At 46.6% G+C, this 24,335-nt stretch overlaps 1 protein-coding gene across 1 annotated transcript in view; it reads right to left on the reverse strand.

Annotated features, from left to right (window-relative positions):
- EREG (epiregulin) overlaps window positions 1-24,335 on the reverse strand; it is a 100,737-nt gene that overhangs the window by 32,882 nt on the left and 43,520 nt on the right. Inside the window, exons 2-3 of the mRNA XM_078676011.1 lie at window positions 18,646-18,723; window positions 10,615-10,738 (exon numbers count right to left, since the gene is read on the reverse strand). Of these exons, the coding sequence (XP_078532137.1) occupies window positions 10,615-10,738; window positions 18,646-18,723 (202 nt within the window). The remainder of the gene's footprint in view (window positions 1-10,614; window positions 10,739-18,645; window positions 18,724-24,335) is intronic.

The raw sequence follows: 24,335 nt of genomic DNA on the forward strand, positions 1-24,335 counted from the left end.
GTTTACCTAGTAACTCAAATATAAAAATGTCTGGGTTGAAAGGGTCACTGCTTATGAGGAATTAAGAAGGTTTCTAAAAATTCTAAAATATAAATAACACGCTCTTGAATAGAACGGGGAATCGTGCAAACAGACTGTTGGGTAGATGGGACCTTAAAATTCTGTTGCACTACAACCCACATACTAAATAAACGTGTCTATGTTTAGCTAACAAATCATGTTTGAGATCACATAATGGACACTGTTGGTCTATTGTTCATTTAGGTTTATCACGACCAAACTCTCCATACAAAGACGAGGAAGTTATTACAACAACCGCTAGAAAGTGGAAATGTGAAACAACTGTGGGAAGGCTAATATTGCCCCGCATGACAGGTATTTATAGGAAATCATGTAAGCAAATTAGGGAACCCCAAATACATTTGGAGGGTTGACCTAATAGTCTCTTTTTTAATTTTTAATTTAGATCAACCTGAGAACTACTAGAACGGACAGGAGAACTAAAGGGACATCAAACGAGAAATCTAATCAGACTGGGCCAAATATTCCCGCTAAAAGAGGAAAAAGAAGAAAGAAAGGAATAAGAGAATATATATAACTGGTAAGAATTATAAGTGATATTTCAATTTTGCATAGTGAGTAACAGGTCTTGGATCAAATGGGGTTCTTCAAACCCACTGAACTAAGTGAGGACCTTTATATGCCATAAATGCATGATAATAATCTCCCCCCCCCGTTATATCAGAAACAAACAAATAAATCTAATCCCTCCGTTTAATAGCCAGGTGCCATGGTCAGTTCTACTCTCCAGAGTCATCTTACCTTTTGCTGCTCTGTCTCTTGATGAAAAATCTGGAATAAGATTTTAGGATTATGTTTTCACATCGATTTCTATAGATGAGAAATTTACAACCATCTGTAAAAGTAAATTGTTGAAAAATGTACGATATGTGTAAATGTTATGTTTTAGTAAATGTAAACCGGACGGATCTGAACTCTATCTCAATATTTGAAATTAATGTGTAGGGTCAGTGGTTTGGTAGGTCTCTACTGACTTGTATGTTTCCACAAATAGTGATTTTTCGCCCCTTCCGTGAAAAATTATCCTGTGACGGAAACTGTAGAGAACCATATTGCGTCCATTGTATATTGTATTTTTAATATGTGTAAATAGTGTTCAATAGTTATAGAGATCTTTTTGGTGATTTTTGTATAATATTTAGCAGCCATGTTTATGAGAGTCTTTCAAAAAATAAAAAAAACAAAAAAAAAATTGTTGCGCCTATAGTTGTTATATGTCATTTTGTCAATTTCTTTTAAATGTAATGCAAACACATAATTTGTATCAATATCGTAGCTTCTTTGAAACTTATGGTAGCTTTCTTTTTTGTTTTCAGCCCTGATGAAACTCCAGGAAAAGGAGTGAAACGCGTTGGTTGATTCGTTTTGTAAAACTGTCTGGTGATCTGTATTTTAAGAGAAAAGAGTTAAAAATAAAGAACATTTTCTACATACACAAGCAATATTTTCTATTTGGACTTTTTCTTGGTGCGCCCCCATAAAATTGAATCAACGATTCTTTATGATCTGGAAAACACAGCAACGCCAAAAAGCAGCTGGCGTTGGGGTTGGCAGCACAAAACATTAAGGACTTACTTTGGAACTGAATGTTAGGTGCGGCATCTTAGTGTCCGCTGCTGCGCTTTTTGAGACTCTATGCCCAAGGAGATAGTTAAATCGTGTTGAAGATGAGCCTTCATTCATTTAGACATCTATCCACAAAACTCCGGCATGAGATTCCCGAACAACACTATTACAAATATCATTGGCCTCTCTGCAAATAGAGATACACCTCTCACAATATTGTCATGGAACATACCAAGCTTAAGGGAGAGACTTAGAGATATTGAATGGGGTGCTTTCATTAGCCGTTTTGATGTGATAATATTGCAAGACACATGGGCCTTGGAGAAAACCTTTAGGCAATGATATTCAATCTACAGTGTAGAAGCAGTACAGATCACTGATCAATTTACTACTGAATTATCCTCCCTGCCACATTCATGTGCTGCTGCAGCAGGAAGGAAGCAAACGTAATAAGATGATGGACAGAGCGCAGAAACTTTACAGACACTCACACCCAGTCTCTATTAAATCTGGGATGAATCCATCATTGCTCTATTGCTCACTTTGCCACCTCAGTTCAGCCCCAGCCATATGCAAATCAGTCTTGACTGTGTTCCTCATGGGCAGCAGCAGTCCATGCAGGTAACAGTGGTGAGGCGCTGGGGCAGAGTACGTTTTTTTTTGAGGGACGAGGCCAAGGGAAAAGTAAATAAATAATTAATTTGCCCTCGGTGTCGTCCCTCGAAATTCCCTTTTGCCTGGCCCACAGTTGTTACCTGCACGGACTGCGGCTGCTCAATGGAACAGTCCAGCCCGAACGGCCAAGCCAAGTCTTCCTTGGACCAGAAACAAGTATCCTGGGACCAGTTTCGGGGCAACACCCCTCATCAGCTAGGCTAGCTTGAATCCAGTGGCAAAGTGAGCAAGGGACCCATGCCTGGGCATACCCTGCCAACTTAGTGTGAAAAAAGCAAACACAATAAGCTGATGGACGGAGCGCTGAAACTTTTCAGACACTCAACCCCAGTCATTGGGTTGAATCCATCATTCTTCTTTGCTCACTTCGTCACCATAGTTCAGACCTAGCTATATGCAAATCTTTCTTGACCTTGTTCCTCATGGGAACAGACCAGCCCGTACTGCCAAGCTAGGCCTTCCCTGGACCAGAAACAACCCTCCTGGGACTGGTTTTGGGACAACACTCCTCATCAGCCAGGCTTGCTTGAATTCAGTGGCAAAGTGAGCAAGGAACCCACATCTCGGCATACCCTGCCAACTTAGTGCAAACAAAGCAAACACAATAAGCTGATGGACGGAGCGCTGAATGTTTTCAGGCACTCAACCCCAGTCACTATTAGATCTGGGTTGAATTCATCATCATTATTTTGCTAGCTATCCCCACCCCAGTTCAGACCCAGCCATATGCAAATCAGTCTTGACCCTGTTCTTCATAGGAACAGTCCAGCCCGAACTGTCAAGCCAGGTCTTACCTGGACCGTAAACATGCATCCTGGGACCGGTTTCAGCCAGGCTAGCTTGTACATCCTCTTGTTACTGGATTGAAGGCATTACTGGATTGAAGGCACTGCCAGCTAGCTGGGTTTACTACTCTTTCTTTGTGGGAGTAGAGTCTTTTGGCCCATTCATTCTCTAACTGCTACCCCAGAATGCAAACCCAGTGACGGCTTCCTATGAGCCCCCTGAGACAAAAGGTTTGCATTTGGAAGAAAGTACTGGTGCTCCCATCTATGTGGTTTACATTACTGACCAGATTTTTTCCCTCCGTGCTTCTTTTTAAAAGTAGTTTATTTCTAAAGTGTAATCCTTTTGATTCAGTGGAAACAACAGGACTGTAACTGTTATTAGTGAACTCAAGGTAGGTCCAAGTGTATCATTTTACCAACCATCTCAGCGATTGTTTTTAGTTACTCATGTTTATCAGTTCACTGACCACTGTTAAAATACAGAAAAAACAGCTAATGTATTTGCTTTTACGTGCTGCTGATAATACAAACGTATTCCCCTTTAGGCAGAAAATGCATAAACACTTGTCATCGCAAAAGATGTTTCCATTTGTAAAGTAAAGAACCATGGTAATAATGTTCACATGAGTTGCTACCCCACAACTTGTTGGATAAATTGCTCTTTCAATTTGTTCCTATGAATTTCCAGAGCCGGGGGCCAGATGTACGACCCTCCCATTTTGCAAGTTGCAAATTGAGTTGTTTTGCGACTCAGATAATGGAATGTACAACAGTGTCTCAGACACTTTTTGTGGTTCCCAATGTTATCACAAATGACCTGCCTCATTAATATTCATGATACAGGCGCAATTTGCGACCCCATTGGGAATGGCCAGCACTCACTGGTAGGGTGGCCTACTGGGGTCGGCAGACCACCATGTCTGTGGCTACTTTTTAAATAAAGCAGTTTTTTTTAAATGCAAACCGTTTTCGTTGAAGGAAAATGGGTTGCATCTAAGAAAGATAAATTAAATGTTTCTGTTTCATTTTTTAAGTGTAGGCAGTGAACCATGGAACCACTGTCTGCTCGTAAAAAAAACTTTAACTGCCAATTACAATGGGGAAGGGGTACAAGTGGCTTACGACCTTTTTGAAATACGTGGTAAACTGCACGTTTTTTGCAACCGCAATTGCAGTCGCAAAATAATCGTACATAGAAATGCGACTCGCTATTAGCCCTTGGTACGTCCCTTCCTAATAGCGAGTTGCAAGCCCTACTTTGCGAGTCGGTAATGGGTTACCGACTGGCAAAATAGTGTTTGTACATTGCACAGACCTATTTTGCGGTCGCAAACGGGCCTATTTCCCATTAGGGACCGCTAAAAATTGCTTGTACATCTGGCCCCAGGTGTACTAAGGTACCTTGCATTCACAAAAGGTCCGAAAGGTAAAATCAGACCATTTGCGACTGCTACAGTCTTTTTGGCAGCTATAAAAGACATTTGCTTCACTATTTTTGCGAATACCATTCCACCTGAGTGGATAATAATGAACCAGCGATTCAGGCATGCTATTCCAGCAGAACTGTCGAGTGCATGGTACCATCATTAAGTGATGGCCAAACACAAACATGATGGACAACAAGGCAAAGAGCTGCAAAGCAAGTTGCATTTGGTCTGCAATAAATACCAATTTCAGTATAAAAGCCTGAAAAACGCTTACGTCATCATGATTCATTATAGAAAATAAAAGCAAAGCAGGCAGACAGACAAGCTCACGACGTCTCTGAACATTAATAGGCAAAGGTGAGTAAGCCAGTTAGTGTGAAATTTAACCTAAATGGTCTTTATATCCCAGAAAAAATAAAATATTTTGCAATAATTTGCCCAGCTCTTCGGCGTTGATGTAACTTGAACCACCTGTAGAGTGGTGAGGCTGGGCCTACCACGTGTATGTATATGCACTGAATAACTACACCAACACTTGCTTGCACTCAGCCGGAAAGACCCCGAGCGGTCTTCCGCTTGTTTATTTATACCGAGGGGCGAGCCCGCCCCAAGGTTGCGTGTGCGTGCGTGCGTGTAAGGATACAATGTATGTGAGAGCCCGGATGGCTCTCTACATCCCTCCTTTATTTTAGTCTCTTTCTGCAGGCACATTCATAGTCTCTTACTCATGGAGACGAACAAGCAAAGTCCAACAACCGTTGACTCGGCCTAGGATTGGGCCGCAGGTTGTAGCGACGATCCTGGGTCCGAGGTAGTTCGACAACCCCAGCCGGGGTTGTCCTCGGACCCTCGCTCGCATCCTCGACCCTTGGCTGACTCCTCCCGGCCGCAGGGCCTGGTGACACTGGCCTTGGTGGGGTGGCCATTCGCGGCAGAGTAGGAGTTGGATCAGAACAATTATCAAAGTCCATGTTTTCTTGGCCTCCATGTTCCATTCCCTCGGTCCGTTGACGCACATTGACATTGTCCAGTACCTTCTTGAAACATGAGGCATTCCTCGTCACGGTTTGGCCATTCCTCCTAGCTGTAATCATAGTCCCTTGCACTCGCTCCACTGTCCACACTTCTGGCTCAAAAGGAGTCCGAAACTTCCACCCAGGATGGCGATCCTTGACAACGACAGTGTCCCCCTGCCGGAGGGCTGGTTCGTTGGCATGCCGATGTGCGCTTGCTTTGAGGTTGGTGGCCTGTCGCCGGGCCTGTATGGCCTCAGCGTCCCTTTCTCCCGGCACCCACGTGTTGACAGTGGGAATGCCATCCCTTGGAGCTCGCTTGAACAGAACATGAGAGGGAGCACACTTTGTCGTTGAGTGGGGTGTCTGCCGATAGGCTCCAAGGAAGTCGTCCAGGGCGGCCTCCGGGTCTTCGCCATTATCCACCGCAATCCGCAGCGCTCTGTTTAATGTCCGCATCAACCTCTCGACTTCCCCGTTGGCTTGAGGCCACAGGGGTGTGATTTTCCGATGTTTGATCCGGAGAGCCTCCAAGTAAGCCTGAAACTCTCTCCCTTGAAAGGGGGGCCCATTATCGGACTTGATTTCTTCAGGAAGCCCCATCGTAGCAAACACTCGGTTTAGGACTTTCTTGACCTGCGGGAACGCAGTGGATGCGATGACTTCCACAACTGGGAATTTGGAAAAAGAGTCTACCAGCACTAGCATGTGCCGCCCGTCTGGAAAACTGCCAAAGTCTATGCTGAGTTGAGCCCACGGGGCCTGGGGCGCTTCTTCCGTGAGCACGGGCGCTGGGGCAGGGTCTCCGCCCGTGATCGTGCATGCGTGGCAGGCCTGTATCATGGCTTCCACCTGGCTGTCCATCGCGGGAAACCACACCTTGCTCCTCAGGCGGGCCTTGGTCTTTGCCATCCCTTGGTGTCCCACGTGAGCCAGGCTCAGGGCTCGTTGCTGGAGGCTTTCGGGCATGACGATGAGGTGCCCACGCAGCACCACCCCCTCATCTCCGACGCTAAGTTCACTCCGTATCTGCCACAGCTGCTGCCTGGCATGACGCACCTCCGGCCGGAGGCACGAAGCGCCATCAAGGAAATGGGCCCAACGATTTCCTTCGAGTGCCTCCCTAACCTTCGCCAGGGTCTCGTCCGTCGCAGTGGCGTCGCTAATTTCCTGGAGCGACATGTTCTCGGGGCACGCCGCTAGGGTGACCATGTGCACTATCTCCTCCACTTCATCTCCTTCAGCATCGAGGGCCGGTGGGGGTGTGACATCCGGATGACGCGACAAGTAGTCGGCAGGGTTGTGTGCTCCTGGCCTGAACACCACCTTGAACCGGTAACCCTGCAGCTGGACAGCCCACCTCTCGATGCGTGGGGGAGCAAGCCGGGATGTCCCCGCAAAGAGGGGCAACAGGGGTTTATGGTCTGTGACCACCGTGAAGTCCTGTCCACAGAGATAGAGGTGAAAGTGCTGGCATGCCCACTTGATGGCCAGCGCCTCCCTTTCAATTTGGGCATACCTGGTCTCCGTGTCGGACAGGGCCTTGCTGGCATAGGCGACAGGCTTCCACTCTTCCGGCCCATACTCCTGCAGCAGCACGGCTCCCAATCCCACTGGGCTGGCATCGACTATCAACTCGGTCCGTCTCCGTGGCTGGAAGTAGGCCATGACGGTATTGTCAAGCAGACTGGCCTTGACGGCCTGGAACGCCTTGTGTGCAGCAGCAGTCCAGTCCCATTTCTGATCAGCACGGGTGAGGGCACGGAGAGGCTCCGCTAAGTCGGCCAGGTTCGGGATAAACCGGCCACAGTACGTGGCCATGCCCAGAAAACTGCGGACTTCTGTTTGACTTCTAGGCGTGCTGGCCGCTTTGATGGCTTCGGCCTTCTTAGGGTCGACTTTAAGGCCTTCCCTCGTAAAGATATATCCAAAGAAGTCCACTGACTCCTGATAGAAGGCACATTTAGCGCGGTGGAGGGTGAGGCCGCTATCGGCGAGTCTCTGCAGAGTCGCCCTCAAGTTGGCGTGATGCTCCTCTAGGGTCGTTGAGTAAACTAGGATGTCATCACTCAGGTTGATCACCCCTTTTAGTCCGGAGAGCACCTCGCGAATGGCGTTCTGGAAGACCTCGGCGGCCGACGAGACGCCAAAACTGAGCCGAGTGTAGCGACGCAGCCCCACGTGCGTCGAAAACGTGGTGATGTACCTGCTAGCCGGCTCTAGCTCCAGCTGGTGATATCCGGAGTTGAGGTCTAATTTGGAAAACCATTTCGCCCCGTTGAGGTCAGCTATAATATCGTCCATAGTGGGGGTGATGTGTCGTTCGCGCTTGACAGCGGTGTTGGGGAGCCTCATGTCCACGCACAGACGTATGGCTCCCGGCTGCTTCGGTTTTGGGGCAACCACCAGGGGCGAGACCCAGGGTGTCGGGCCCGACACTTTCTCGATCACTCCCAACTCCTCAAGCTTGCGAAGCTCTTCCTCAACTTGGGGCCTGAGGTTAAACGGTACTCGCCGGTGTCTGAGCGCGACAGGTTTCACCGTCGCATCAATGTGTAGCTTAAACTTTTTACCCTTGAGCTTGCCGAGGCCTTTGAACAGTTCTGGGAAGTCCTTTAACATGAAGTCAGCGTGAGCCTGGTGTACTTGGTTGGCGAAAAACACCAGTCCCAGATCCTCTGCTGTGTGGCAGCTCAGGAGGGTGCCTTTCTTGCCCTCGGTGATGTGGAATCTGGTCACAGTCGAATATTCTCCGTTGACTACTGTGGTTTGAATCACTCCACGAAGAGGCATGGGCTCTGTCCCGCCATAGGTGTAGATGCGTGCCGCGGACGGTGCTAGCGTCGGCTTTGGGGACATGCGCTCATACTGGTCCGAGTCCATGACGTTCACGGACGCCCCGGTGTCTATCAGCGCGTTGACACTCGTCCCGTCCACTGAGACGGAACACATTGGAGGCGGTCGCCTTTTCGTGGATGCCCTGCTCACGTAGGAGATGACATACACCTCATCGTCTTCGTCGTCCTCATATCTGGGCCGGCGGTCTTGAGCCTCCGTGTCGGGAGGGGGTCTCTCCTGGTCAAGAGACAGCTGTCGGACTCGTTGGGTCACTGTTCTGGCGCGCGGGCCTGCTGCCCGGAACTTCCCTCCCCGGCAGACAGCAGCGAAGTGATTCATGCGCCCACACTTGAGGCACGTCTTGCCTTTGGCACCACACGTGGCCGTGGAAGGATGGTCCACACCACAGTACCCGCACTGGCTGTCCCTTGGCGGGCCACCCCGCAGCCTTGCTGGCGGGAATCTTCTTTGGATCACCTCCACTCGCTCTTCCTTGATGGCCGGGGCCCTTGCCCCAGACGGGGCGATCACCGGGGTGCGCAGCGCGACCTCCATCTCCTCCGCCCGGGCATCCGACAACTCGTGCGACCTTGCCAGGATGAGGATCTCGTCTAAGGTGATCCCCGGCTGTCGGAGGATCAGCTTTCTCAGCAACTTAGATTTGCAGCCGACGATGATCTGGTCCCTGATTTCGTCGCGAGGGTTGATGAAGGGACACGTGCTCGCGAGCCGTCGGAGTCGAGTGTAGTACATGTCGACTGACTCGGAGTCCAGCTGCCATGCGCGCTTGAATTTGAATTTTTCAAAATCATTGTTCAACTGAGGGTCAAAGTGCGCGTTGAGGGCCGCGACTGCGGCGTCATAGTTGTCCTCGGCTCCAGTGTTCGGGAGCGATTCAAATAAGTCATAGATCTCTTGACCCCCATAGAGAATGAGGAGCGACCTCTTCACCGTACCGTCGGTTTCTCTTGTGCCCCTGAAGTACAGATTGAGGCGTCCGACCCATGCTCTCCAGCGGACGGCCGCCGTTGCCGGGTCTGCTGATTCGCTGAATGGCGGTATGGGTGCTACGCCGGCGTGCTGATGCGCATGGGGCGCGGGTGCGTGAGGACCTGCAGGGGCGCCTGCTCCGGCCTGTGCTTGAGCCTGTGGTTGAGCGGCGGGCGCAGCTGGCTGCTGCTGGGGGGGCTGGCCAGCCCCGTCTTGGACCGCTCCTGGAGCGCCGTTGTTCATGGCGAGGCGTCACTCTGGCCTTGCTGGTGCTTTCCGGGATGGCGGCGGCGTGAGGCGCAGGGCAGGGGCGCAGGCCACGCAGCGTTTCGAGGCGCCTTAGGGCGTGACGCGGGAAGAGTCAGCAGTGGCGATGGATAGGACCCCAGGGACCAGCTGTGGCGGCAAGGACAATGATGCACGGCCTTGTGGGAGCCAATGTGAATGGAGATGCCTTGTTGCATGTGCCAATGCTTGTTGCCTTTTTCCTTATTTGATTTTTTTTTTACTTTTTGAGCGTGTTGACACCTTCAAATGTTCCCATCAATTGACTCACAGTCCGTGAGAACGTCCCTTCGCCCCACGAGGGCAGGAGCACAGCAGGAGGGGCCAGGCGTCGTGCCTAGCGCGCGCCTCTGCAAGGGCGCCTCATGCGCGGCAGCTCCGAAGAGCGAGGGCGGGCCCAGGGCGGGTCGTCACGTGGCGCTCGCCGGGCCTGCAGTCAGCAGGCGCGCCTCCTCCGCGGTGGCAGGCGGAGTGCGGAAGGCAGGGGCCGCGCAAGCGGGGCAGATGAGCACTCACCCGCAGGACCTTCACCCAGCCGCACGTCAGCTTCCGCCGGTCCCGAGTCCCGCCAGCCGAAGGCGCACCCTCACGGGAGACGCGTGGGCGGGTCTCAGGCGCACGGGGCCAGAGCAGCACAGCGGCAGGCACCGCCGCGCGAGGCAGACACACGCGGGTCCAGGTACACCGGCCTCGTCGCCAATGTAGAGTGGTGAGGCTGGGCCTACCACGTGTATGTATATGCACTGAATAACTACACCAACACTTGCTTGCACTCAGCCGGAAAGACCCCGAGCGGTCTTCCGCTTGTTTATTTATACCGAGGGGCGAGCCCGCCCCAAGGTTGCGTGTGCGTGCGTGCGTGTAAGGATACAATGTATGTGAGAGCCCGGATGGCTCTCTACACCACCCACTGTGTTTTAAAACAAGTCAAAATCTTCAGCCCTCCTTTACCTGCAGTGAAATTCATTCAGATCCAAAATAAACTGGCATTGTCCACGAAAACAATAGTCTTTTTTATCTTCTGCACAGTCGACTGATCTTACTTTAGCCGGACGAGCAGTGCCTTTCTTACGAACTGCAAAATAAAAAAACATATTGTTTAATTGCAAGCAATTTGTTCAACATATTGACGATTGTAACACTACCTCTTTGACCTCTAAAAGTAGGCATGTTGTGCTAGCACAAAACAACCATGGGCAGAGCCAAACGTGTTGGCTTTTGGGAACTACTGGCTTAGCCAATGATTTGTACAGCATCCCCGATGCAGTGCAGCTTGGCTAAAAAATGAAAAGCCTTTGACACGGCCAGCCATGTCATTTTGTAGGTGCGCAGATCATGTATGCAATTGCCTACAAAATTACTCTGCTGCTTTCTTTTTTAGGTCTTGCCTAGGCAGGGCATGCGCTGTCTCTTCGAGGCCTGCTGTATCTAGGATATAGCTTTGACTTTTCTATAAGTTTTGGAACCGTAACCTTTCAGATATGGAAAGTTATTAGCACAAGGTAATCAGTCTTGATCCTAATGTGCAGGTTAACAAGTGTTTATAATCTTATTTTAGCTGAAGGTAAAAAATAACATGCATATGAGAGGAAGCTAAAGAATCTCCATGATTGGATGAATTCACTTCTATCTTTACAATAATGTGACCAAAAGCTAAACATAGGAATGTTTTCTGTATATATTTCACACAGGCCGGTTACTGAATAATGGCCTTTAACCCCTTCCATGTGCCCGTCAGCCAACGGCTGTCGCGAGCACTACCTTCGTAGTGCTGCGCACGTCCGTTGGCCGATGCGGCCCGCCCACTCAGTAAAACCGCAGCACCACAGCAGAATTGCCGCTGCGGTTAAGCGGTTAAGCAAGCCACGAAAAATCTGAAAACATTTTTCTAGACCTGGAGGACGAGAGACTTGGATAATCTACTTGACCTAATTATAATTCGATTTACCCATAAACTGGTCTCAAATTGAATGATCCCAGGCAAATATTTAATTTCACTGAGTCACTTTTTTCTTTCTTCTATCATCACCTATGAGAGCACCTTCAAATATGTGAATTCAGCATGTCTGCTGTGCAAAAACTCTTTTGCTTGACTTATTAGGCTAAACTTTTGCTTCATGTATAATAGAAATCTAGCCCAAATAATGGTACACATGAACCCTGACTGGCCTTTTAGTTCAGTCATAACATTGTCATCAGGGCAGGAATGTTTCTCAGTTCATAATTAAAAACACTCACTTTTAATTAACATATTACAAAAGCTTGATGTGGTAGCACATTTCTATTGAAATGTCCCCAAACCTTCCCACTGACATGCAGTTTTACTTTTAAAACTATATAGCATAAAAACATTTATGTGTGGAAATCGTGATTTGGCAATATTTATCATTTGCACATCACCAAGTAAAGTGTTGCGATTTTTGATCCTACTAAAATCTTTGTTTCCATCAGACTTAAAAGTTTCTTTCAAAAAGTGATTTCATAACCATTGAAAAGTATTTGTACTGTTTATTTACAATCTATGCGTGTGTTAGAAACAAAATTACATCATACAGCCTTTGGTTTTACACTGCTTGAGTACCCCAGCAGGATTGTCAGACAGTTCACTTTACTTTGGATTTTGTAAACACCAATCTCCAGAATAAAAAAAAAGCAGCAATTGGTAAAAAGACATAAGCTGACATTTGATCTCTGTCTTCCTGCACAGCAAATGTGATAAGATAACAACATTTTAAGGCATCTTTATTCCTTATTCACTTTCAGAACAACTTTTCTTTGTCAGAAGCTCTCTTGCCAGGGAGGGGCAGAAAGCTCTACAAATATATCACCCATATAAAACTGACTCAAGCAAGTTGGCTAGTAGATTTCTTAAGGCCTGCTTTAGGGTCCCATCAGGTGTACGTTCAGAGGAGAACATGCATATCCGATATTTACACGTACAGAATTTCCAGCAGATGGAAAATTCAGAAATTGCAAATGTTAAGAAAATGTGCATCTCCACATTAAAATGTAAGCCTTTCCCAAGGAATATATATTTTTTTCAACTGACCACCCCCATTGTCTATACTCGCATTGATTTTAGAAGTGTATCTCCCTATTCCCTTCATGGAAACAGAAGTGAATGTCGATGATTTCCCTGGAAATGCTGCAGCAAGAGTTAAGCGAACACCCATACACAGTGCTGGAAAGTAGGGGAATAGAGCTGGATCCCAGTTCTGGCAGCTAGTACGGGCCAGATGTAGAATCGGCCTGACCCAGGAAAACATGTTGAATTTGTCCTGGTGTAATTTCTTGACACTAGAACACCATTCAGCAGCTCCCGCACGTTGTCTGTATTCCGTTTCCGAGCAGCAACGTGCAGGCCGCAATGGGACTATCTTATTCAGACTTCGAGCTGGGACCAAAACAAAGGCCTAATTTAAAGGGCACTCATCCCTCCTTGTGTTTGAATGGAATTGGGTGGGAGCTATATAGAGGCTAACATCTAGATGCCAAAGTAATGGAAGAAAACAGAGGCACACAGCATGTTACCACTTCACAAGTCCTTAAGGGAAACTATGATTTAGAGGCAGGTTTTTAACTTTGTTGAGCTCTGTTCGTGAGAGATGCATTTGTACTGTAAGAAGGCAAGATTTATCTGTCTGTATAAATAATAATACAAATATTGATGTAAATGGCACCTACTATTATATTTTTTTAATTCTTAATAGCGCTGCTCATCCAAGTGTAGGGTGCCTGTGCGCTTTACATTGCACATAGAGGCACAATAAATCATACAAGTGTGTATTTCAATGTACAGGAAATATTACATAGGCAAAGGGGGTTTTAACATATAAGGTGTAGGAATCACATATCATTCACACTTGTAGACGTTATATGTTAAGAGTGAACGGTCGGAAGAAACACAAAGTCAGGATATAAAACCCAACATTGTGATTGTGGTGTTCTCTACTAATACAACGTTGTTTCTTCCCAAAGGAATGTTTCTTTGCAATCTTAGAATACCAGCAGATTGAGAATGAACAGCTAGGATCTAAACCCATAACATACAGTTTGCGTGCAGCTCCTTGATACTGGTAAATAGACGATTGTGCTATATTAGAAGGATTGCAACTTATGAACTAGAAGTAACACAATTATCTCAATATTAAAAGCAATTACCCCTTGCCGATCTAAATAAAAAACAAATCTGTGCGCTGCATGCTACACTATGTGCTTTGCAGCAGGCACATTAACCCACTATGCTACTGTAGGAAATTGGGTTGCTGTTTGAAGGGGCATGAAACCATATCAAGCAGCAACTGCAATATCTGTCAGGGTGAAACACAAGCAAACTCAAAATTAACCTGTACTTAACCCTCTGGTAGCACAAAAACAGTCTGTCTTAAGTTAGAGATAATGTGTAAAGTATTTATGCAGCACTTCAAACATTAATAAAGTGAAAACACCACACAAGAAAAATCCCACACCAACTTAGAAAAAGAGTAAACTTTCATAAATTATTTTTAGACCAAATCGACAAAAATTCAATCAGTAGAACAGGAGATATGCAATTTCAAAGTTATAAGAAAAAACTAGTGCCAAGAAGCACAAAGCATCATGTGTGGTTAACTGGTTATGCCAGACCGGTACAGAGTCACTAGTTTAGGCTGACCACGATGGAGCACAGGACAGGTACAGGGACTCAATTAGGCCTTCTGAACACAACACCTTAAATCCTGATTTACAGAGCTTTGCAAGAGCCCACGTCGAGGATGCGTTGCGCAGCAGAGGTTCCCAAGAGCTGCAGGGCGGCAATGCTGGGTCCTGCATGGTCATCGAGGATGTTGTTAATGAGGGGCTTGTGATTTGAAGTCCGCTATCAAGGATACATCATCCAGCGGCAGATCCGAAGGAGTAGCGCGGCTGTAATGAGAAGTCCTGTGTCATCGTCGTGGATACCGCCGACAAGGAGCTTGCAATTTGAAGGCCTGTGTTGAGGATGTGACATGCAGCAGTGGTTCTGTGGAGACTGTGGGCTGCAATATGAAGTCCGGCATCAGGGATCTGTCGCACCATGTCTATTCTGCCCACAGAGCCAAAGCTGGGCTTCCAGAGCACCTTAAGACCTGCTTCTAGAGGTCCATGACTGGGGTGGCACCACTTTGTAGGTATAACTCACAGCAGACAGAGTCCAGGGGCTGGGTTCAAGGTGGTTGAAGCCTTTTCTGACCCTGAAACTTTGATCAGGAGGCCAGCCAACTAGCTCATTGAGTCACGCTGGTGGTCCTGGGTTCGAGATGCAGGTTCAGTAGTTTTCAATCAGCTAGCAGGGCAGCAGAATAGCAGTCCTTTCTTGCAGAGCAGCACAGCAGTCCTTTGATTCTTCCATAGGTGGACTGAAGAGTTGGGTATGAGGGCCCACTATTTATACCTGGTTCTCACTTTGAAGTAGTAGTAGATTCTGGAGGTTTCAACCCACAGAGGGGTCAGGAATTTCCTGCCTCCCTGCCCGGGCCCCAGCTGGTCTGGGTCACAAAAGACTCATGTCAACCCCCTTTGTGGGTGTGCTTAGGCAGATACATTGTGATATGCAAGTGTGGTCGGTGATAGCTCCTCCCCCTCATCAAGTGAGAGATTGCATATCCTGGTAAAACATATTCTCTTTGTTTCACTGTCTGGGAGTAATACACAAAGACAATCTGCTAGCTGCACCTTGTCATGTTAGGCATGCAGGCACCAAAGTGTTAGGACAAGAGAATGCTAACTTTCTAGAAGTGACATTGTCAGAATTTTGACTTCAAATCTGACTTTACCAAAAAAGAGGATTTTGAATAACAATTCTTTCGACAACAAACTTGTTAGCACTTATCAAATGTAATAAGGTAACCCAATATTATCCTATGGAGGGGCAGGCTTTGCAGTAGGGAAAAATGAATTTGAGTGTTTTCCTACCAGGACATGAAAAAGATATAAATACACGTTAAATGTTTTAAACACACTGCACTCTGTCCTGTCGGCACTTTAGGGTGTACCCTAGAAATGACTTATAAGTATTAAAATTACGTTTTAGGCCTGGCAAAGGTTTATTTAGCTAGGACGAAATAGCAGTTTAAAACTGCACAAACAGGATGCAATGGCAGGCCTGAGACATGTTTAAGGACTAAATAAGTGGGCGGTACAATGAGTGCTGCAGGCCCACCAGTAGCATTTAATTTACAGGCGCTGGGTAAATGCGGTACCACTTTACTAGGGACTTACAAGTAAATTAAATGTGCCATTTGGGTGTAGGTCAATTAGACTTTGTTTAAAGGAGAGAGCACTAGCCCTGGTTAGCAGTAATAAAGCAGAATCCTAATGTCAGCAAAAACAGGAGGATGGAAAGCAAAAAGTTGGGGGAAAATAATGCCAAGGATGTCAGGTCTAACAGCTACTTTATGAGTCATAAGCTGTGACAGGACAAATCATAGAACTCTCCCAGTACTTTGTTAACCACTAAAGTTATCTTACCACTTTTATAATCCCCTCAAAGTTGCTGGGCACACAATGATCTCTAAAGCAGGTGTCTTAATATTTGTGACCAGTAATCTAGAACGGATTTACTTTCACATATGTCCTTGTTGCAAATTTCTTTGGTACATTTTCATAAGTTGACTGTCAGACTCTGCTTTTCAAGCTCTGCCCCTCCTGATTTCACCCCTTTCCTCTGTCACACCTTGACCCCCAATTCACTGTTTCTCATAGTGTATTTTTTCGATTCCAGCACTGCCCACACACCTATGAGATTCTGGCCATTCGCACACCTGCAGTGCCCAAGCTTCCACTCTAAAGGATATAAAAAGTGAAGGATGGAATGCTTGATCCTTTCCCAGCCACTTGTAGTTATTGGCGGCCGCATTCCAGTCCATTGTTAATTTGCACACCAGGTCACCTCCTTCCAGTAGCGGCTGTCAGGGAACAAGGATGGCAGAGTGGGGGGAGGAGATGAACAAAATAGAAAAAATAGAAAACACTTACCTCCGTCTTCACAGCTGCCGGCCACCGTCTCTCCTCTGTTGCTTCGACCCGGAACCAGGAAGCAGCAGCAAGCACCCGAGCTCCCAGGCACCCCTAAGCCAATCGCAATGCTGCAAAGCAGCATTGGGATTGGTCTGCGCTCAGACGGAAACAGGAAAACTATGCATGTTTCCCACCAGGCTGTGTAATACAGCCTGGTGGGGAACATGCTAAGTGCGCATGACTGTTTGGCGGTCCCAGACAGCCAGTCAAGCAGTCCTGTGCACTTAGTTTGCTTCTCCCCCCTGTGCCGCCAGCCCCGCCTCACCCTAACCCAGCCCTGAAACTACGAAAATAAAATGATATTACCTACATTATCATTTTATTTTTCCTTTTACCTGCTCTCAGAGCAGTGGGACGATGCTTATCCGCATTAGTGGAGGAGCCGCCTCTGCCTGAGCTTGGACCCAGCCATACACAGATCAGTCTTGTCCCTCCTCCAGTAGGAACAGTCCACCCCAAACTGCTAGGCCAAGCTGTCGGTGAACCAGAACACAAGCAACCCTGGACTGGGTTTGCCCTATTTAGAGTTCATTAGCAGGGTATACCTTGGTTCCAGTGACACAACGTGCTGGGACTCACACCTGGGCATGCCCGTCCTACTTAGGGCAACACACAAATTTATACAAAAAGAGATGGATGGTATCCTTGAATTAATCTCAGCCACTAGGATTGGGATGTGGCCCAAGTAATTACCAGTGACTGAGAATAATTCAAGTATTGTATCCATCACATTTTGTATGCTTTAATAAATTCACACTCCTTTTGCTATGAAGACAATCCACTACACTTGCAAATCTTCTGGGTTCCAAAATGCAGCTTGCAGAATTCATTGGGTTCTTCTGTTGCCAAATACAGATTTTACACACACAATAAACTCTATGAATCAGACAAAATCCGTCCCGCATCGCTGACCATACAATGGAATGCTTCACTCCATCTAGTGTAAACTGTGCGAAGTATCTCTGAATGAAATCAGTGCCATTTCAGTGACAGGGTAACATCTTCATACTACAAGAAGGCAGTTTTCTAACCTTTTGCATTTGGTGTCATCAACAGTTATCGCTCCATGACTGCTGCTTTACCTCGCCTTGAGGATGCTTCTGCCCCGTTTCTATAAAATATTGCTTTGTACATGCAAAAAGAAAACACTTAACTGAATTTTCAGTGTACTACCTCCTTGACCGTAAAATTGCAGTTTTGTGTCAACACCACTCCATGCCTAACTTGGGGGCATATTAGCAAGGAATAGCGATATTTATCGCTAAATGCACTTAGCGCATTTTTTTTTATCGCTGGATACGTTAGCGGAGCAAACATGTTATTAGCAATGTTTTTCTCCATTGTGCTCAAATATCCAGCGATAGCGCTGAAATTCGTGAATATCGCTGGAAATCCAGCGATATTTACGCATTAACGCCAATGGGGACTTAACCTGACAATCCACCTCCCATTGGATAGACAGGTAAGTCATGTATTTAGCAGGCATTAGATTATAGTGATAATCGCGCTTAGCCCGATTTTTTTATCGCTAAGCCTGCCTTGCTAATAGGCGATAGCACTGTTAGCTACTGCTTTCAGTCGCTCACAGTTTGCATGTCATTAGCGATAAATATCGCGGACATGCAAAGCGGGCCCCAAACTGGTTTGCCTAAAAGCTGTCGCTAACTGCTGACATAATCTTTTCGTCCAAGCGCTATTGCCAAATATTCTGCTAAATTATAGGGGGGGGGGGCAATAGACTACAATGTCTACGATTCGGATGCATGCCCAGAACAGCCATGAACTAGTTCGGCATTAGTTAAGTCAACAGCTTCTGAAAAATCACAACTGTTTAATAAGAGTGGCATTGGGAAACATTTCTTAAAATTCAATTTTTCTGCTGTGAGTTTTAGCCTGTTATTTACGGTTAAAAATCAATACAACTGTATGTACTGTATAGCTTACCCAGAGCCGTCGTGCAGTTCCCAGACTCACATAAAGGGATAATTGTGGTACAGCACGCCAGGTGTATTAGGCACAGACCTAAGAAAATATTTAAAATAAGTGTTAATTATAATTTTTATTAAAGTATTTTACTTATCATTAAGAAAAATGCGGGGTCAGAGAATAACAGGAAACAAAACGTTCTATCCTCATTACAACAGGAGCTGAGGACATCAGTTCAACAAATTATTCACAGACTGGATCGGCCCTGGCAAAGATAGTTAAATCACTCCTCCTGGCCAATACCAGAGTGGTACGGTGGCTTGTCCGGCCCTGATCACCGGTGTTCAGTACATGTATCTTCCTAGGAAAGTCAAATATAAGGTTTGGTAAAAGAACAATTTCATATTCCATGAAATCCGACATGCAAAGAATCGGTATTCTTAGCAGCTGTCATATTTCGCAGTGTTTGTTCTCTAGCAAAGCAATCTTTGGGCAAGAAGAGACGTGCTGTGAAATTAAAGTTGGCATTCTGTTTAATAAAAAAAAAAGTTAGATTAATTGCTTTTTATGTAAGACATTGCGCCGGACTCGCTCATTACAACGCAAAACAACCACAAAGTGGTACAGTGTGTGGGCAGAGCCAGCCACAAGGTGGTATAGTTGCTGCCTGAACTTATTCATCTGCTTGTGGCATGTTTGTGACTTTATCACTTCGAGCGGTATATCCTGTGATGAAACTACGGGATGAACACTGCTGCATAGTGACAGGAGCCATGACTCCCACTTCGTACCCGCAAAGAACGCAGCAGCCACACTCATAGGCCTGATGGAGTTGCACAGAGGCCAACTGAGTAGAGGCAGTTACTGCTTACCGCTGGTGCTGCAGATACAGATGAACAGCACGCTCAGGTCCCAATGCTAGGGACGCAGGGGTGGGGAACCAGTGAAAAGAAGCACCACCTAAGACTAGTAAGGCAGCGGCTCAACCAGCGTCTGGACATTGTCCAAAATATTCGCAATTAACCTGTCCGCCCATGCCTGGTTGCGTGAAGCTGCACCGACTGGCTTATGAAGCAGCGGATGACTGTATTCCTCCCCAGCTGCTCACTGGACATTGTCAGGACTGTATCCTACATTGGTGCATGAAGGAAATACCACATTTGGCCTGGAGACCGATTATCCGAGAAAGCTTGCCATGCAGCTACTGACCAGTGGCTATGCACTGAGAGATCATTTAAATGACCACCACTTTTGAGCCTATCTATAAATGGAGGACACATCTGCTGTGAGGCATTCCTTATCGTTTCAACTGTATATATGTATGTATAATGCATTTCCATAGCACAAACCTAGTCAAAGGGCAGCAAAGTTCTCTGCAGAGTCAAAGTCAAGCAGGAAGTAAACAAGAAAGAGAATTGGATGCAAGATTGTGGAACATTAATACTTTTTGATGTAGGGTTCTTTAAAGAGGGGAATCTTCACCTTTTTGCTAAATTGAAGCTGTGTTGGGGTGGTCCTGATGGTTTTGGGGATATTGCTCCTGATCATGAATGCACAGATAGAAAAGGTCAGTTAATTTGTTTTTTCTCTTTTTACGCTTCTTAGCCTGCAATTTGATCGTGTCCTGGGTGCAGGTGTGCAGACAACCACCAGAGATGGTGAGCTTGTCTGCACAGAAGCAGGGGTGCTGGTGGTAATGGCTTTGTAAATTATGCTGCTGATTTTGAAGATGGTTAGGGCTGGCAAGGGCAGCCAACAGAGTTCCATCAGGATGGGGGTGATGTGATCATAAATCTTCAGGCCTGGATAATACTTGCTATGGCATGTGGGATGCCCATAAAGTGTGTTAGTGTGGAGTCTAGGAAACCATGAAGTAAAGCAGAAATGTTTAGACTTTCTTTATGAGAGCGAACTGGTACCAGGCCATCTTTGTTTTTTTGTGAAATGAGTTCCTGGAGGGTGAGATTGGTGTTCACGGTGTATCCAAGTGAATCGCCATTCGGTGAACATTGGGCTTCGAAGTCGTCATGGTTCATGTCGGCCAGGTTTCAACCCTATCTTGTTTTTGTTCTTAGTAAATACCAGGAAATTTGTCTTGAATTGGTTGAGCTTCTGGTAGGTGCTGGAGATGCTGATCTGGATAATGGTCAAGGAGTGTTTGAGGTAATGGGTGTCTGAAGCAGAGGAGACTTTCAAATACAGTTGTATATCATTGACATATTGATGAGTCTTGATGCTGTAATCTGTGAGTAGAGCACCAAGCAACTCCATGTGAATGTTGAAGAGAAAAGAGAGTATGGAAACCTGGGGTACAGCACAGGTGATAAGCATCTTTTGTGAATGGGATGTGCTCTTGTGACATGGAATGTATTGGGCGAATGGTGAGTTCAAGCATTAGGTTGTCTATAGAGAAGGTTATGGAGGATCTTAAGGTTTGAGCTTCGTGTTTGTGTTGACCTTGATTTATTGGTGGGACCATAAGCAGGGAGCTAGAGGTTGCAAAGGGGCCAGTCCCGTCCATGGATTTGGATGGCTTTCTGTGGATTGTTGGTGATGTTGAGAACAGGTAGAGAATGACGCATTTGCAGTGTGTTATTTGAGTGACATGCTGTACCAAGCTGAGTGTGTTGATGAGGATGAAGAGGTATTTTTTTCCCTTTGCCTCTTGCATCGTCCGTAAGGGTGTATTCACCCAGGAGGGTTGTGTTGGCATGTTGGATGGACAAGGTGGTGAAAAGATCTGGGAAGTCAATGAAGTCTTTGATTTGCCCGGTAGACCTGCAGATGAGATAGAAGGTGGCAGTCTGAGTAACAGAGACTGTAAATGACATGTCAGCAGCTCCAAGGAGTTTAATGTTACTTGCTTCCCGAGGGTGCATGACCAGGAGAACGTAAGGTTAACAGTGAGGCCTCCTCCCTTTTTATGTGCACAGTCCACACAATGGATGCTATAGTCTGAGGGATGAAGGACAGCTAGAACGGGCATAGATGTGGGCATGAACCATTTTTCTGTGATGTAGATGATCTCATCCTTGTGATAGGTGATGAGGTCTGAAATGTCTGCTGCATGGAGCACTGCAGAGACAGCTTTAATAAGCGCGAGTTGTAATGTGTGTTCTGTAGTGTAAGGGTGTGCAGTAATTAGCAGAATGTGTACAAGGTTGGGTCTATGTGTTGTGCAAAAGCTATGTGAGGCCTGTTCTGTCTACATCAGGGTATTATTGTGGGGGTTGACAGTATGGGGTACTGGGTGGTGCAAATAATGTTATCTTGCCTTGTAAGTTTCAGTGGAGCCCAGTGGCAGCTACGGTCAATAAAAAATGGTGGGGCGTGAAGGCACATGACTCATCATAAATCAGGAGCATGGCCACTGCAGCACTTCTCTTTGCTTTCTGCGAAGGACATGCTTCCTGCTCGTGGAAAGCATCTCTAACCAATCCTGGAGCTGCCAGCATGCTGCGAAAGCAGCTCCAGGAATGATGGAAGCTGTCTGACCAGGAGCTCAGTTTGAGGCTGGTGGCCTGTGCCAGCAATCCCCAAGCTTTTCACAGTCTTTGGATTGCTGGGTCTACAGTGCGCATGTCGGGCTGGCCAATCCAACATGCTGCCATTCTGCATTTGCAGGATTCAGCCCCATAGCATAAGCCGGTGCAGTGGCAAATAAATAAAATTGCATTGACGTGCCATTTTATTTATTTGTGTTTGCCTGCTGCCCTCTCAGCAGGGGGGGTGGCGCTCCTCTGCTGCCGAGGAGGAGCCTTCCCTTTTGGAACAGGGGTTCTAGATCAGGACCCTTGCTGGCCCTAATAAGCCCAAACAGGCAATAGCCTTGTCTGTGTCCGCCATTTTGGGGGTGCCCAGATGATGGGATGCCCTAAAGAGGTAACTGAAGCAGGGAGAACACCAGAAGAGAAAGCTTTTCCTGTGCAGATGGATAATGGAGAAACCAGTGGTAGCTCTTCCTGAGCAGATGAATTATGGGAAATTCAGTTGCGTAACTTCCTGACCGAATGGATGATGGGAAAGGAAATCCTCTTGTTTCTCATCTTCTTTTAAAGATGGTTTTGGCAGGAAACCAGGGGTGTCATTTCCCGTGCAGATGGATAATAAGAATTGTGGTGGTGTCACTTCCTGTGCAGATGGATGATAGGAAATTAATTTCTCTTGCTTGGCTACTATGTGACATAGACAGTTTTCAAAGGAAACCAGTGATATCACTTCCTACGCAAAGGGATGATGAGAAATGCAGCGGTGACAGTTCCTTCACAGATGGATTATGGGTGCTCCTGGCCTTCGAGTAGTGTGGTTCCATTGCTACGAACACTGTATTGAAACTTTGAGGCCAGCCCTTTCTCTCAGCGCTAGAAACACAGGCAATAAACTCTTGCTTCTCTCAATCTATTGAACAGGACAGCAAGGTTTCGGTAGAATAAAATATTTAAAGAAGTTCTGGGTACTCCTGGTGTGACGCTACTGATTGAACTTTGCGAACCAGCCAACACACCCATAACCTCCCTATTGACCCTCCATTCATTTCCTCCAGGGTAACGGTCCTAGTGTACCATGCGTGTACACTCAGGGCTTGCCCTGCTTCTCTTAAACAATCTGCCTTTACCCCTGTATTTTTATCATAATCACACACAAGAGTGTGTAGGATCGACTCACCCGAACCCGAAAGAGGAAGGGCCCTGTGGGGTGCAAGGCAATGGTGTCCTCAAAGTCAAAATCTGTAAAAGAAAATTGTGAACCACAAATATTGTAATTGTACTTAAAATGCAAACTGATGTGTTTAAAACCTGTGTCAATCACTTACTACATTAGGAGGTTGCACCTGCAATTATCCAATGGTTTTGAGCTCCTGTCTCCAGATGCTGCCCAGGTGGTGGAGCTGTTAGGGGGCAGCACATGTCTGGAACGTGTATTTGCTATATCACAACACTGCGTACGTGTGCCTCAGCACCTCACAAAGCTGCCAAAGACCTGCTAGTTTAGGCAGTGCCTGGTGATGTTTAATTTAATTTAATTTAATTGTGGGTATATATAGCGCTAGAATCAACTCCCGGAGGAGTATCTCCGCGCTTCGACCGCTGGGGAACCCGTCCTGGCTCACCCTGAGAGATGGTCCCTGATGGGTATCTCTAAGGTGCGACCAAGCATCCCCAGCGGTCTGGGGGGCCGTTGTGAGGATGAGGCAAGCTAATGCCCAGAGTTGCCGAGTGTGGTCCCTGACTGGAGTAGGCACCGAGGCGAGAATTATCGAGCCCGCTGACCCTGGTCCACGACCCTGCCGCGTCGGGAATCGAACCCTGGTCCCGGGCCGTCCTCTGCTTACGGGTCTACCGCCTCTAACCAGTGAGCCACACCACTCCACTGTTGGAGTTGGAACCAGAGTGTGTGTTTGTTCTTGCCTGTCTAAAAAGCGGTAGCGTGCAAGGTGCATAAATATGTCAACCTCAGGCGCCATGTTGTGTGTATCAAAATGATTACAAAATGTTTAACTTGAGCCAATATGCAGAGATATTTTTTACAAATACGTGTTTTGTAAAAGAAAGACTGTTACTTTGTGTCAAAGTACTCATGAGATACTTATTTATGTGTTTTTATATCAAAGAAGCATATTAACAAAGCAAAGGAAAATTATGAATATTTTTGGTATATTTCTTACAGCTTGCACATCAGAAAGTCATTACTTCACTAACAGTGACCAT

This window comes from Lissotriton helveticus, chromosome 2_1, assembly GCF_964261635.1.
Source record: "Lissotriton helveticus chromosome 2_1, aLisHel1.1, whole genome shotgun sequence".
Classification (NCBI taxonomy): Eukaryota; Metazoa; Chordata; class Amphibia; order Caudata; family Salamandridae; genus Lissotriton; species Lissotriton helveticus.